This window comes from Leptonotus elevatus, chromosome 14 (assembly GCF_054856555.1).
Source record: "Leptonotus elevatus isolate MCC_2025b chromosome 14, RoL_Lele_1.0, whole genome shotgun sequence".
NCBI classification, from domain to species: domain Eukaryota; kingdom Metazoa; phylum Chordata; class Actinopteri; order Syngnathiformes; family Syngnathidae; genus Leptonotus; species Leptonotus elevatus.
The window spans coordinates 8,264,547-8,279,857 of NC_141252.1; the positions used below are offsets into that span (position 1 = coordinate 8,264,547).

Here is a 15,311-nt window from a genome sequence, read left to right on the forward strand (position 1 = left end):
GTAAGGAGAAAGTAATGTAAATAATAAAATAATAAATAATAAAATAATGTAATGATAAAAAGTAATGTAAATGATGTAATGTAAATTATGTAATGTAAATTATGTAAACAATATCGTCTTGTAAAAAATTATTTTTCTATGTCTGAGCTTTCAATTTTACAGCACTATTTTACCAACACTCACAACATATCTGTGGAGTACGGTAAATAAAATTCTAACTATAAGCCTTAGTATGAACTTTTACAGCAGCATGGTGTTTATGGGGGGAAAAATGTATCAGCCAGGGTGCTGACACAGCTCTATAAAGTGACTTAAAACCTATGAGCAGTTCGTTTAGCTTTAATGACGTAGCTCAGACTAAAAAAAACTTAGCAGTTGAATGAATTTAGGTTAATAGCCAAGGTGCTGACACAACTCTACAAAGTGACTTGAAAACTGTTTGCAGTTAGCTTAGCTTTGATGGCATAATTAAGCATTAAAATTTGAAAACCGGTAGCAGTTAGCATAACTTTAGGTTAGCCAAGTGCTGACACAACTCTACAAAGTAACTTGAAATCTGTTAGCAGTTAGCATGCCAGTAACTTTAGGTTAGCTTTGAGGACGAAACTCAGCTTTAAGACTGGAAAACTGTTAGCAATTAGCACTTTGAAACCAGAAGGACTCAAAAAGCACACCGTTAGGTTTAAGAATGCGACAATGGGTTGGGTTAAAGGCAGAAAACACATTTCACTGTACATGTGCACTTTTTACCTTTCACCTCCGCCTTTCAACAAGTGGCCACTCAAAGCGCACAAGCACGAAACAGAATGAGAGCGATTCTGCTAATCTGCTTTGCTTTGCTTACTAGGCAACTTATAATGGACGACACATGATTTGTTGTTTGTGAGATTTATAACATTGCTGTTGGAAGAGAGATTAGAAATGAAGAAAAGCACACCAGACGGTAAAAGAAAGTAGGCTACTTTCCTTTAAGAAATCTACTTCTACCATTGTTTCATATGGAAGCACAACTGTCCCACGTTTGTAAACCACAAACAATTCCAAAGATGTTGACGTTCAGATTTTTCTATCGCAATGTTTCCATTATTGTTTTCTTCCTTATGTTATAATTGTATCTTAATTGCTTGGTCTCAACATTAGAAGACCACTAATTGAAAATAGTCTCTCGAGTGGAGCATGTTGCCTTTGGCGAAGTGTAACGAGTTTCTGTTCCAGCTTGGCTGAGTCACCCAACCATGGCTGGTGTTGTTCAGAACAGTATGCTCTATCTATGCGCCTAGACTTTTTCTGGTTGCCTGCAGATGGTGCATTCAAGACTCGGCATGTGCCACGTGGACTCAGGCCACCAGCCAAGGCTTGTCCACATGCTCTGGCTTGCCACAAGCACACCCTGTGAGAGCTGTTCGGAAGCGATGGCTGAGACGGTTGACGACTGTGCTCTTTTTTTTTCCTCATTTCTTTTCTCAGACATCTTTGCAGGCCTGACCTGTAACTGCCAAGTTCTGAGGTGCTGGGACACAGCTGTGTGCTATATAATGTGAATAGATTTGCAAGAATAAGCTCAATCAACAATAAAATCTCTTCACTGCTGCATAATGTTTCTTGGAAGAAGGCAAGGCCGAACTCATAGCAGCGTAGCCGTTTGAATATCCTCTACCAATAATTTAAGCCTCATCCATTCAAAACATCTTTCTAATTTGCCATCTTCATTTTAAGACTCCCCAAACTTGTAGATGATTGCTGATAGCTGAACATTCCTGAAGTGTTAGGAGATATTCATTTGTGGGTCATCTGGACTTTTTTTTTCTTTTCAGAAGTGAGGGTGGTCCGGATAAATCTCTTCTGAAAAGATTAAAACCTTGTGATGCATCCTACATCCACAAATTTGATACTGCACTAACACCACATTGGCTGTTTTCAGTGTTTGCTAAACAATGCAAAGGATTTTGAGAGGTATGACCCCTAAGGTAGTGTTAATTTGGACTTTCAAGTGAGTAATCTCACAACGAGAATACCTCAAGGCCCCTATTCTTGTTGGATCGAAGGAACCCTTCGCTGAGTTGCTAAATAACTTATGCAGAGTTCCTTCCAGTATTTGAGGATTTATGTCTGCGATGGATGAAGATGATTGCACATGAAGGAGTTTGTTGGTTTCCCACCAAGACAGTTTTCACTCGTATGTCTGCAAGAATCTGCAGCCAGTAGCAAGACATAGACGCCTGCTTGAGGAGGATCCAGCATTGAAATATATGATAACCTAAAAATAGTGGCCTCAGTGTATAAATAATGTAGTTAAAGTAGCACTAAGGAACTTTTTAACCTTAATAAAATATTTTCATAACTCTTCTGATGAAGCATCAATTTAAAACCAGTTGATTGGTACCTTTGCCATGGCCTGAGGGGTCTGTGTCATTTTTACTGGCACTAAACAACTTTGGGGAGGATGGCAGTAACACTGCCACACAAAAATACTACAAATGTGCTGACTGCTTTATGGCATACGTCACTTCCCCCTTAACCCATTCATTACAAAGACGGAAGTCAGTTTGAGAAAAAAAAAAACAATGCAATGTGCTTGTCCTCATGGGAAATGTGGTCTTCCTTCAGACATAACAATACCGCTTTTGTCTATATGACGCCGCCATAATCAACATAAACTGAAAGTTCCTTAGTGTTGCTTTAAACTGTCTATATTATGTAAAACAAGGACTTAGTGCACATACTCTGTGTACTGTAGGCTATTAAATACAGTGGAACTTCTTAAGTTGAAGGACTCCAAGGTCCTGCAGTTTTCAATTTGATCAAACGTTCTGGGGAAAATATGTGGCTAAAGTTGTTGTTGTCAAGTAAGGCTGTTAAGGAAACGCTAAGCTAACTTTATTATTAGTGTAAGTCTTTGCTTCATGTGTTTTTGCTCTGCTAAATGGCTATTAATAGAAGCAGAAGCAAATAATCTGTAGACCAATTATTTTTAAGAGTACTTTTAAAATGAGTGGAAATTATATTTAAGTGTTTTTATAATTTGGGGTGTATTTACAGTTTAAACTAGGAAACAATAAAATACATTTAGGTGTGGCTTTAATTCATTTTGAATTCCTTGGCAGGGCTCACCCCATGAATAACTGTAAAATAAATTACAAAATGAAGCCTTTCTAGTGACCGGTGTTGAAAAATGGGACACCAAATCAAAACTTTGTTTCAAAGGCTATGCCCAATTTCATAAATATCACTTAGCTAACATAAGGTAATCACAATGTTTTCCAACAAATGACACAGACACGAGAACATTTGAACAGACCGTAAGGACAGCCAATGTTGAATATCAAGCGCATCTGGAGGGAATCTATGCCGAAGCGTCTTTTGCACTTCCAGTGCACTTCCACTGACATGTGCTGTGAATAGTCAAGAACAATATGGCCCACGTTTTAGCTGCAAAATAGTTTGGCCCTTATCACAAAGTGACCAAATGTGGGTCAGTGAGCAATTGGTGCAGGTTTCTACGCTCAATTTGAAGAGTGTCATGACAAAACTACTAAATGTACTTTAAATGAGACATAATTAGTAAGATTGACGGGGCCAAGGGGAAAGGTAGGGACAGGTTGAATTTTGCCATTAAGCTAAGCTAATTAACAGTTTACAGGGCTCCAGACTGTCCCTGTGCTAGAATTTGAGACAGTGATCTACTTTCGCAAACTCTACGAATAAATGTGCTTTATTTTTTATTTTTGTCTTGAATATTTTTGGTGACTGACAAACCTCTGCTCCACGCTTAAGATCAGTTATTGGCGATAATGGACAAATTAGCTGCTTGCCAACCCGGCTACACACATTCAGCACTCAAAACAATCATGATAGGGTCAGGCGTTTTAAGAGCGTGAATTAATACCGCAACAAAAACAGCTTTAAATGGAAGAAAACTTTACGAGAAGGCAGTTGCCGGTGTTTGCCTAATGGTAAGTCTTCCCGTGGTTCTGCAATTGGCTAACAACCCGTCCACGGTTTACCCTGCCTCTTGGCCAAAGTCAGCTGGAGGAGACTTCAGTTCACCCGCAAGGCCGCAACCTTGATTAGGTCAAGTCTTATAGAAAATGGATGGATATACAGTAATTTAAAACGAAAGCTCATCTGCATGACGATCTCACAGAAGGTTTTGGTCATGGTGTTATTTAATTACATGATGAGCCAAAAATACTTGACCACATTATGTTGGCCGAACTCACCATTCATGACGAAAACTTGTCTCAAATTGGCTGTGGTTAAAAACATAAGTGCTCATGACCAACCACATGATGTGACCTCATTCATTGCCTTTCATCAGAATACAGCTAACCAATAACAAACAAACAGCTGGTGACCTTGTGAAGAAAAAACAATCTGATGCAATCAAATCTAATTAAAATGATTGGAACACCATAATGCTTTAATTAATTTTCACTATAGATGCCTTATGAACATGCCCTTGTGTAAAGAGCCCAAATGAATAATAATTAAGACCTTTTCTTGTTGAACTTCAGAAGGGTGGTTGCTGGAGCCATACACATGTTTTTATTGAGATCAATTCAGAGCAATTGCAAATTAAAGGGAGCGTAACGCATGAAATGAAAAAGGGCAATAATGTTATATACTGTGCAAGTATCAATGCTTTACAATGTCACACACATTTTAAGACAGAACCTTCCTAGACCTATAAAATCAAAACGTTCAAATCATGCGAACTTTGGTATAAAAATGAGTTGCTCGTGCACAGAAGACTTTGTAAGCCTTTCCACGTGTCTTAATATTTGCCAGTGAAAGAGAAAACCTTGTTCCCTTTCTGGAGCTGGTCCTCCTGCTCAACCTCAAACAACCCTGTAATTTCGTTCTGATGAGGGGGCTGACGAAATGCTGTGCCAACGTTACAATGATACAAGACCTAACAAGCTGGGCTCACCCACGGAAAACACTGTTTTCTGCTTTGCCAGACAGGCTACAACTACTATGGTGACTAAACAGGAACTAGTTACCTCGGCCAAGTGCAAAAAGCTTAAGTCTAGATGTTTATTTATTGAAACATGCTACTGTTTTTACTACTTTGAAGTGGCACTTTCCATTTCTTGGATAGACATAAGAGGGAATAGTTATTAAAAGAATTACAGTATAATTTTACAGAGGATCACTCTTGACTGGTTATCCAAGAAATAACCATGTCTCTAGGCCACGTCACGTTAATGCAGTTTTAGACAGCATTGATGCTCATGCACACCAATCTGTGATGTTTCATGTCTTTCAGTGACTCTCCCAGTCTCTCAGTATCTCTGTTGCAACCTCCCGATGACACTCTGTAACGTTCTAAGCTCAGTGGTCACTTACTTCATTTTGAGAATTCGAAACCTTGTAATGGTGAGATACTGTTGATCAATTGTTTGGTGACATATTGGTCTCATGATGTCAAAATGTGAACAAATGATGAGGGGGGCCATTTCAAATACAATTCTAAATAATTCCGTCTCCAAAAGGGGTAAACTGCAAAAAAATAAAAAAATAAAAATTTGGGAACCACTGGTCTAACTGGTTCTAGTTAGGGAGTGCTGACTAGTGTTAATTTCGTCAACAAAAACTAAACAAAAATAATTTTGTCAACACACATTTTTCACCGGATTAAAACTAGACTAGACTAGACTAAAACCTTAATTAATAAACAATAACTGGGGCTAAATCAGTATGCATTTTTGTCGAGTAATGAAGACGAGACGAAAATGTACTTCACTTGAACTGGACTAAAATCTATGGATATATTAGTTCATGAGACGAAAATTATAGGATTGTGTAAAATCTTGTCTCTGCTCATCTGTCACTTTGACATTGTCATGTGACAGATGAGCAGAGACTGAAACGTTAACAATTTTTGTTGACTAAAACTAGACGGAAGAAAATATGTTTTCTTGGACTACAATAAAGACTAAAATGCTAGTTTTATAGTCGACTAAAAATGGACTAAATAAAAATGGGATGAGGTTGACTAACTATGATAAAAACTAACCAGCCTGATTAAAACGGGACTAAAACTGAGACTAAATGTAAAAATGTCAGATAAAATTAACACTAGTGCAGTGCTGAGCAGTCCAAGATTCTGCAGAGAAGAAAGTAAACCACAAAACAAAGCACATTTGCTTTTATGACCGCCTGCAGGTTTTACAGCGGGAATGACATGCTTTGAAAGAAAATGAGTGTGGAGGCGGCATCTCTTTTCATATAAGCTGGCAGGTGAGGCATCAACAAATTCTTCGGGCCCAGGTGTGGTCAGCACCATCTTTCCATACAGTATTTTCAAGTGACCTTCTGCTTGTTCGTATTAGTTGTTACCTAGCATATTAAAGTGTGTCATTGTAGAAGTTATTAAAAACTAAATGCGACCATCAGCGCTAATACAGAGCAGATGACAGATGGATGATAGAGAATTTGACTTTCCCGAAATCTTTTGAATCATGCGAGATAAAAGGCAAGGAGAAAAAGTAGGTCATTCAAAGTAACACATCCAGCTGGCCAGTAATAATTTAATTTTTTTTTGTACTATTAGCCAAAGGTTCATTCATAACACGGGATTCGAACAAGGCCTGTTTTGTCTTACCTTAAACACTCAAGACAATTTCAACTGTGAGCTTTGGTCTTGCTGGCCACAGGATGGCGCCGAGAAGTTGTTGTTTTTCCTAAGGTGGATGCATTTAGCTGAATCAGCATGTTGACTTTCTTACCTTGACACCGAAATTACCTGGTATTAGTGCACTACTTCTTGTCATGTTCACTTAACTCATATATATGATTGTATGCAGATCGTTTGGCATGATCAACCGCACACCAGGCCTCATCTTCAACAGTTTATACATCATTTCTACTTCAGAGGATTTTGCACTAATAAAATTATCAAATTTTGGGATATGGACATAGATTCCATCTCTTGGCTTCAATTATTGTAAATGTTTCTGCATGCTTTGGTATATTATGATGGCTCACGAAAGTACACTGTAAAATTCTCAAGCTTTATAAACCTTTTTTTCCCCTTTCAGTTTTGTTCTAAAAGAACACTGATCCTTTCTGAACCTACCATGTGGTGAAAATTCAGTGAAAATAAATCCTGCGATAACCCCTTAGCTCACGTTTAGAACCATGGCCAAACCTAAGATCTGCGTCTGGACATTTGGCCTGCAAATAGACACTTCAGCGCTGTTTGATGTAACAAAAAATAGTTAAGAAGCACTGGTTTACATGCACACAGAAAGTATAAATGATAGCAAGTGAGCGTTCAAACCATATTGCCTCCAGCCCATCGCTGCTCACACAGGAAGTCATGTCAGCTGTTTTCCAGTTTGGTAACGTGATGTTCTGCATAAGGCCCGTTACTAAAATAATAATTATTATATGGTATTGACATATGCGGTGTTGCTGACATCCTGTTGCTTTTCTAATTACTATTTTATTATTTGCTTAATATTTTTTGGGGGTACTTACTAAATAAATGTGTTTTATATTATCTGCTAACCCCAAAGCAATTGATATACAGTAATTGCAATGAAATATGCTATTCAAGGTCCAAGTCAGTGTCCTGATGTCAACCTAAAAGAATATGCTTTTCACTTACTTGACAGAAACTGAACGTAAATGTAGTGAAAGCCTGCCAAAACATCTCCGGGGAGGAAGCTTGGATTTTGGTAATTTCCATGTGCTCAAAGTAATAAAAACAATGGTCACATTTGAAATTATGTCACCCAATGAAAGTGCAGGTATGCTGTATAAATTGGCTGTAATTCCAAAATGGTGAATGCATTAATATGTTTGATATTTTTCTCAATCAGAGATTGATTTATGTCAAATCCATTGTGGTGGCATATTTAAGTGCAGTCTGTCATTGTCCATATACTGAACCTAATGTATTTGTATTTTAGCCACTCTGGTTCAAGGAGTCTCACACCACCTACCTTCTTTGCACAACATTGCTAATCATGACTGAATAATGCTGAGCCTGATGAAAAATGTTCAGGGGAAAATGCACAAGAAGCTCAATGTGCGTAATTTATGTGGAAACGATGATGGAAAAGTGATTACCGCAGTAAGCACTTTGCCATTTTTTCCTAATTCCTAAATAGCGCTGACTTCCCAAAGGTTAATTGCAACCAATTTTACAAGATGTTGACATTCATGCCCTGTTGTTTTGTTTTGTATTAAGCCTAACAAGATTGCCTCTCTGAATCATGTCTGCAAGAGTTATGGCGGCACTATGAGAACTATTTCTTTTACGGTCTCAACATGGTTTTGTGGGAAACATACCTCTTTTAAGAGTGTATAGAAGCTTTGCAGTGAGGGGAGTTCTACGGCAGGCCGGAAAATGCGAAGTTTGGAATCAATAGTAATCAGACGATCCAAGTCGGACGTCTCCGGGGTGTAACCCTGGTTTTCCGACACCGGCACAGCCCACATGTCCCCCTGGAAGACATACATCAGCCATATAAGTCATTGACCATCGGGACAGGCCTCCTTTATATTGTGGCAAGCTAAATGGGAGATGCTCAACATTGCATATCTGTATCTTGGTAACAAGGATGAGATAGTGGATCACGCCCAAGCTCACAGCATTGCCAACTGAACGATCTAATGCAGAATCAACTGCCCCTTGAGAGGGAAAGGGGTGGAAGAGTGGTGAGGTCACTGGTGTTCCGTGACGAGACAAGATCTAGATTACGATTGAATAATGCAACTGTATTCTCTGATCAGTGAGGAAAATTTGATCCACAATTTTCAGAATACATTGTGGATGCACAAATACAAAATACAGCGCTTTGTTGACCACTCTACTGGGTTAAAAGTAACCCAAATTGAATGAAATAGCTAACCAAAAAGAAACTAACCAATGTTGGGTTATTTATACCCACTACCCAGTAAATTGGGTTGAGGATTTGACCCAGCATGTTGGATCAAGATTTTGCTCTGACAAGGGGTAAACAAAACAAAAAAAATCCATACTGAAGAGTGAAAGTTACCAAGAAATTGGCTACCAGGTTATCCGTATAGCTGTGTTTAAAAATAACTCATTTTACTATCAATATTTTCGAAGATGAAGAAGCAACTGTCACCTGTCAGGGATCACCACAGTGAGTCACTCCTTTTGGTATTTTTTTTTACATCAGATGTCCTTCCCTATGCAACCTATCCATTTTTTTTTTACCATTAATGCTTAAACCAGTGAGTACATTTATGATTCTGCAATGTCAAAGACTTATTTGAAAGGGAAGGAGAGGAGCCGCTTCTATTGGAGCTAGTTGGCTGTGTTCACGCCCACACTGGCGCAAATGCAAGTTTCAACTCGTGCTTGTCTGCGTAAATACTATTCAATAAATGACTCAAAGTGCATCAGTGGATCGCATTACAAAGCAAAACAATCAACCAAAGGATATCTTATAACACCAAAATATCAGGTAAGGCATGTAAGGCAGACCATTATATACCAAGTGAATTTTATGTTTTGTTAATGACAATGCAAAAAACTTCACAACCACTTGCCATGAGCCTTTGTGGAGGGCTAGCATTTGTGCCAACTATAAAATCAAAAAAATGTTGTGCAATTTTGGATAATGGATACAATCATTTACTTTCACTTTTCACACATTTATATTCATGTTTAAAGAGAAAGTTCTCCCATCTGGTTTATTTGTGTGGGGGAAATTATTATCATTGCCAATAATTCATACTGATAAAATAATGTATTTGGAACATCTCAGTGTGGAGTTTGCATGTTCTCCCTGTGCTTGGGTTTCCTCCCACATCCTAAAGATACAACTTGTAATACCATATTTGAAATGGATCCAACGAATATGGACCTGCTAAAAGTATTGCCTTAGTTTACCAGACCTAACATTCTGAAAAAATAAAAACAGCGTAAAAGGCAAACAGAGCAGGAATGTTGAGTTGATGTGTCCCATTGGATTCTACCCAGAACTGGAACTCAGTCCTGAAGATGATTCGCTGCCAAAGTCCCAGTGACATAAATAATGTTCTTGCTCTGTCATGATCATTCGCAATAGCGCGCTTTGCAATAACAGGAAGTCTTCTTCTAGCCAATAAAATATGGAAATCTGAGCAACTGCACTCCCATCAATTTGATAGCTGCCACTAGAATCACTGTGGTATTTGTTCAAAAAGTTAAATCATGGCATTAGGAAATTCTGGCGGCAAAGCTGTTGGGGTCTAGCTAAAAGGAAACTTATGTGATAGATAATGATTCCTAACAGTTGCCAAAAGTGCTATATGGGATGGTTAAAACAGAAAAATGACGATAAACATCTAAAGATGGTAGGAACTCTATGGTCATTGTGTGATATGTCTACTGTTCAAGTATCGGCACACCCTACCTCCACTGCAACTTATAAAAATCCATCTTCCCGTTTCTGAACGATTCTGACTACATTTCAAAGACGTGGGCAGAACCATTATGAGAATGTGTCATAAAAAGAAACCATACCATGTGGCCTCTTATGAACTACATCTGGCTCGTGTGTGCAGCGTTTGGGTAGTGAGGATGCTCTGCCCAGAGGCTTTCTCAGTGGCCAAGCAGACGTCAAAACATGCGTAGCGGTTAGCGTTAGCTGTAAAACGCAGACGCGATCGTGACCATGATCAAGGCCCCGATTCAACTATGTGAGAGGAATATTTGATAGTGGAAACAACCTTTGGTTCCCATAAAGTATAAAAATATCTTGCAGAATGTTGATAGCAGACATGGCAAAATGGAATCACCACCTGCTAAGATGCGACTCCAGACAGAAGGGAGCAGTATTAAAGAACTTGCAAAAGTCATACTTTGCCTGTTCTGCGCTCCCATGGCAGCTTACCTCGTTGTCTGCGCCTCTGGCACTCTTCTCTTCTTCCTCTTCATCTATGTCTCGCAGGAGCTCGGCCAGACGCTCTTCCTCTGCCTGTGTCAACAGCACTTGGCCTCCTTTGCCCCTGACAAGCTAGTGCAGCACACAATGTTGGGAAAGACAAAGACCTTGACTGCAGACGGTTGTGTGTTTGCGAATGGACAAAAACAAGTACTAGCAACAATAAAATCTGTGTCCTTAACCAGATGTTATCCAAAATCAAAAACATGCTTGCCCAAGTTTGCAGGGCAAAAACACATTACGGATATTTTGACTCTGGAATTATTTAAAAGCAAGAGAGTTTGTGTGGCAAATGACAAAGGTTCTATCAAGTTTAAATGTTGACTTAAAATAGAAATTATGACCTTGGCTAGATCTTATAGCAAATGGTTTTTACTTTGATTGGGAGACAGATTGATGGAAGGATTAAGAAATGGCAGACAGCTAGGCTGGCCTACTTAGACAACTAGACAGACCCCTTAACTCCCTCTTTAACTGAGAAGCCATTGTTTGGTGAAACATAACGTACGCATATTCAGAACCTTGCTCAACACACTCATAAAATACAAGCAGGAACAAGTCCAAGTAAACTTCAACGTTTTGCGGAGCTTCATTTACTAGATCATTTTATTTGCTGTTGCTTTGCTTATAGTGTACTGTGCTTCTTTCTCATGCATTTGCTAGCCAACAGCCAATAAGAGCTGACAGAGATGATTAACGGCCCATTAATTTAAAGTGGAAGTGTCATGTCTGGGGCTCTGGTTTTGGTTGGGGGTCCCGATTGGTCCTGAGTGGGGTCCTGCCCTTCCTCGGCTTGACCAATCCAGGCCCTCAGCCACTTGTGCCTGGCCCCAGGTGTGTCTAGTCTCCTCATTAGTGTGGGTGTATTTAGTTCCCGGGTGGTGATCAGTCGGCGTGGGATAATTTGCCGCTTGTCGCGGTCACCGCCGGTGGTCTGTCTGTCACTTTGATTTTGTAGCTTTTCAGTTCTTTGTTTATTTAACACTAACCAGTACCCCGGTTAGTGTTTTTTGTAAAATAAAGTACGTCAGTCTAACCCGCACTCCTGCCGTGGTTCTCCTGCCTCCCTGCATTTTGGGTCCTCCACTCCACACGCCGACAGACTCAACTCCGCTCCGTGACAGTTCGTAACAGAAAGTCAACCTTAAACAATTCTTGACAATGGGGTATATGCCACGGAGGAGGCGGGACTTCCGACATCAGCTTTGTCTCCGGTTCCGGTTTGCGACGTGTGGGCTGCGGCCCAGTACTTGCGCTTTCGCCTTTGTGACCCACGGTTGCGCGTTCCCGTCGACGGGTGCGAGTGTGTTTGACTCAATTGTCCGAAGCATTTCAGAGGGATGAGACGCCCTGCACGCGGTTGGGGGGCCCAGGGGTAGGGGTGCGAGTGTTGGAACGCGGGCCAGCAGTGGCTGGAAACGGCGCTGATGTGTGAAACTCTGAAGTCAGAAGTCCGTGGCGTCTACTGCATATGTTATATGTGACCTCACTAGTCTAAACATGACATTGTGATTAATATTACATTTGTGGAATATGAGTTATGCAGCAAAATCCAGCCGTTTTTACCCATCTAAGGGGCGGCCATTTTGCCACTTTGCTGTTGACTGAACATCAATGTTGCTCAGCTCAGGCAACGACCAATCACAGCTGACCTGTTTTCTGAAGCTGCGCTGTGATTGGTTGTTTGAACTCATACCAATATTATCTTAAGATAAACATGTTCAGTTTATTTTCTATTGTTAATTTTTTTAATGTTATTAAATAAGAACAACTGATTAGTATATTAACATAATAGAAGTATTAGGGAGTAAGACTAGATATGTTTTTGTACTTCTCCCTACTCCTTTTGAACATGTAAATTATGATACTATTGACCAATTCTTCTCTTTCTTCCTTTTTTTTTTTTTACTTTAACTTGTATTTCATACTTTTGTTTGTATATGTTCAATAAACCAAACCAGTAAAACCTGGGACCTGAGCAACATTTGATGTCATCTTCAGTCGATAGCAAGTGGAAAAATGGCCGCCCCCTGAGATGGATAAAAACTGCTGGATTTTTGCTGCTTAACTCATATTCCACTAACCCAATATTAACCAGAATACCATAGTGGGGCCGCATAGAATGTCAAAAAAATTCTCCTTTAAATCATTAAATCTAACAAAAAATCTTTACAATTCTATACAATGCTTTTTTGTTTCTGCTTGAATTGTGAACGTGTTGAGCAGGGCAATATCTGGATATGTGTGTGTTTTACTTCATGTAACCTTGCTTGCTATAGTGTGAAAATAACGGCTGGATATAATTGACAATGACTGCAAGAATCAAACACTCTATTCTCAAAGGCTGATTCTTCTGATATTTGTATTCAGACATGACTCCTAATCACACCTGGCTACCACATGGCTATGTCACTGATGTTGATTGGTTCATTTTGCTGTCTATTGTAACTGGAGGGCTGTCCCCTCGAAATTGTGGGCTGGTCTTTTGGAGTAAAATGGAGGGAAAAGATTGTTACATCTGCCCCAAAAGACGGCATCTGCCCTGTATGCCAGATGGCCATTCCTACCCTGAGTCATACAGACAAAAACACAGGGACACACTGTAGACAAACTGACAGACAGAACGACAGACCACTCAGTTGACCAACCAAACAGTTAAAAAGACAGACGGTCAGCAGACAGACAAGACAGATGGACCAACGGGTCTCATCAAAGGGCCTCCAATGAATCTTTTATTTTTCCCAATGGCGCTCAAAAATAGAAAATGTGTTGTCCCCTCAGCCTAGTCAGACTGGGAAAAACAAACAGTGATGAGGAGACTTGCTCCAAGTCATATAAGATTCCTGCAACTGCCCTTGGCCTAACGTGAACTTTGACATACCTCAATATTTCTCTTGACAAAGTTTTTCTGTCTCTTTTTGCTCTGAGAGGCGTCACCGTGGCTCCCTTCGCACACAGACTCGGATCCTTCGCTCAAGTTGTCTGCACTCTCGTCACCTGTTGGATGAGAATGTACTTTAGGTGACACAGCAAAAACTATGGCAAGCAAAGGTTATGTTCTTACTGTAGGTTGGCAATGTAAAGGCATCCCTGTCATATTATTTCTTTATTGTTGACTTATTTCTAAATAAATACTATGTATTAAATCCTACCACTCACTTCAGTGCTGTCAATCAGCACATAGTGTTCGAAGGGAGAAAAGACCTTCAGTCGGGGGGTTACAAAGCTTATAGTGCCATCTAGTGCACATTTGTCTCTTTACAATGCAGCATCTGCCATGATGTAACTGCATATGTGTATTGTCTCAGCAATAACACACTCTATTAATATGTACAGACTTACTATCTAACAGTTTTTGTAGTCTTTTATCCAGTTCAACATCACCTATCTGAGTTTGAAGCAGTGATTCAATGTCCTCCCTCTCTGTGGAGCCTAAAAGGAATAAAACACATTTTAGACGGGGAATGTGACATTTAACATTACGGATTATCCTTTAGCTTACCAATCGGCGTTTCCAAAGCCCAAAACAGCTTTGCATTCATGGCTTCTTGGCTGCTTTCAGAGCGGCCTTCAGGTAAGTTCTCCTTTGAAAAATACACACGCTTATTCAGAGGTAGGTAGTAGCAGCACAGTAGATTTGCTGTTATTTTTACTTATATTACCTTTTGGGGAAAAATTTACTTGTCAGAGTGGTTTTAATGCATCCTTTTTTTTACGTCAACTTGAGTTTTTTATTTTATTTAGAAAACTCAACTTGTTTTGGTTTGCCAAAGAGATTTGTCACATAACACTATTTCCACAATCCCACGTAACCAATCCAACGTTTGAGTCAGAGCCAGGCGGTCACGACCACACACAAAGTCTCTGCAGCACCACAGAGAAGAAAAGTTCTTAAAGTGACACAAGACGTATGGCAGAAATAACACAGAGGCTGTCATGCTGTCATCTGTCTGCCTAAAAATGCTGACATTTCAGCCTACAAGAACTCCACTTCGAAAAACACACAATTTTCTATGTTACGTCTGCCTGCGGTTAAACTATACTGTTGTTGTTTTTTTCAAGTGTAAACCAAAAAACTCTGCTCTAGTCTTACTTAAGTATAATTTGTATTTACACTATGGTGTGTTATTACATTACAAAACAGAGCAACATGCACATTTTTATTTTATTTACCATTAGCTCTTGCCAGAGTTCAGCTTGGCATTGTTTCCTTTGACGCTTGGCTTCTTTTTCTTTGCACATGCATACTGACAGTAGTTCATCAAGCCTCCTCATCTCCTCAATTGCCTTTTGCAGCTTTGGGTCTTGCTTTTCTTCATCAGTTGCATTAATATCATATTGACCTGAAAGGGATCATAAGCTATGCATATACAGTACTATATTATAATTGACCTCACATTT

The 15,311-nt window shown here is 39.5% G+C and overlaps 1 protein-coding gene across 3 annotated transcripts in view; it reads right to left on the bottom strand.

The window, feature by feature from the left end:
• fsip1 (fibrous sheath interacting protein 1) overlaps window positions 1–15,311 on the bottom strand; it is a 31,799-nt gene that overhangs the window by 15,347 nt on the left and 1,141 nt on the right. Inside the window, exons 2-7 of one of the 3 annotated variants that reach the window (XM_086095319.1) lie at window positions 15,084–15,253; window positions 14,413–14,494; window positions 14,253–14,342; window positions 13,792–13,907; window positions 10,860–10,982; window positions 8,302–8,457 (exon numbers count right to left, since the gene is read on the bottom strand). In XM_086095319.1, coding sequence (XP_085951445.1) covers window positions 8,302–8,457; window positions 10,860–10,982; window positions 13,792–13,907; window positions 14,253–14,342; window positions 14,413–14,494; window positions 15,084–15,253 — 737 coding nt within the window. Of the gene's footprint in view, window positions 1–8,301; window positions 8,458–10,859; window positions 10,983–13,791; window positions 13,908–14,252; window positions 14,343–14,412; window positions 14,495–15,083; window positions 15,271–15,311 lie in introns of all 3 variants that reach the window. The other 2 variants (XM_086095320.1, XM_086095321.1) reach the window with 2 other exon arrangements.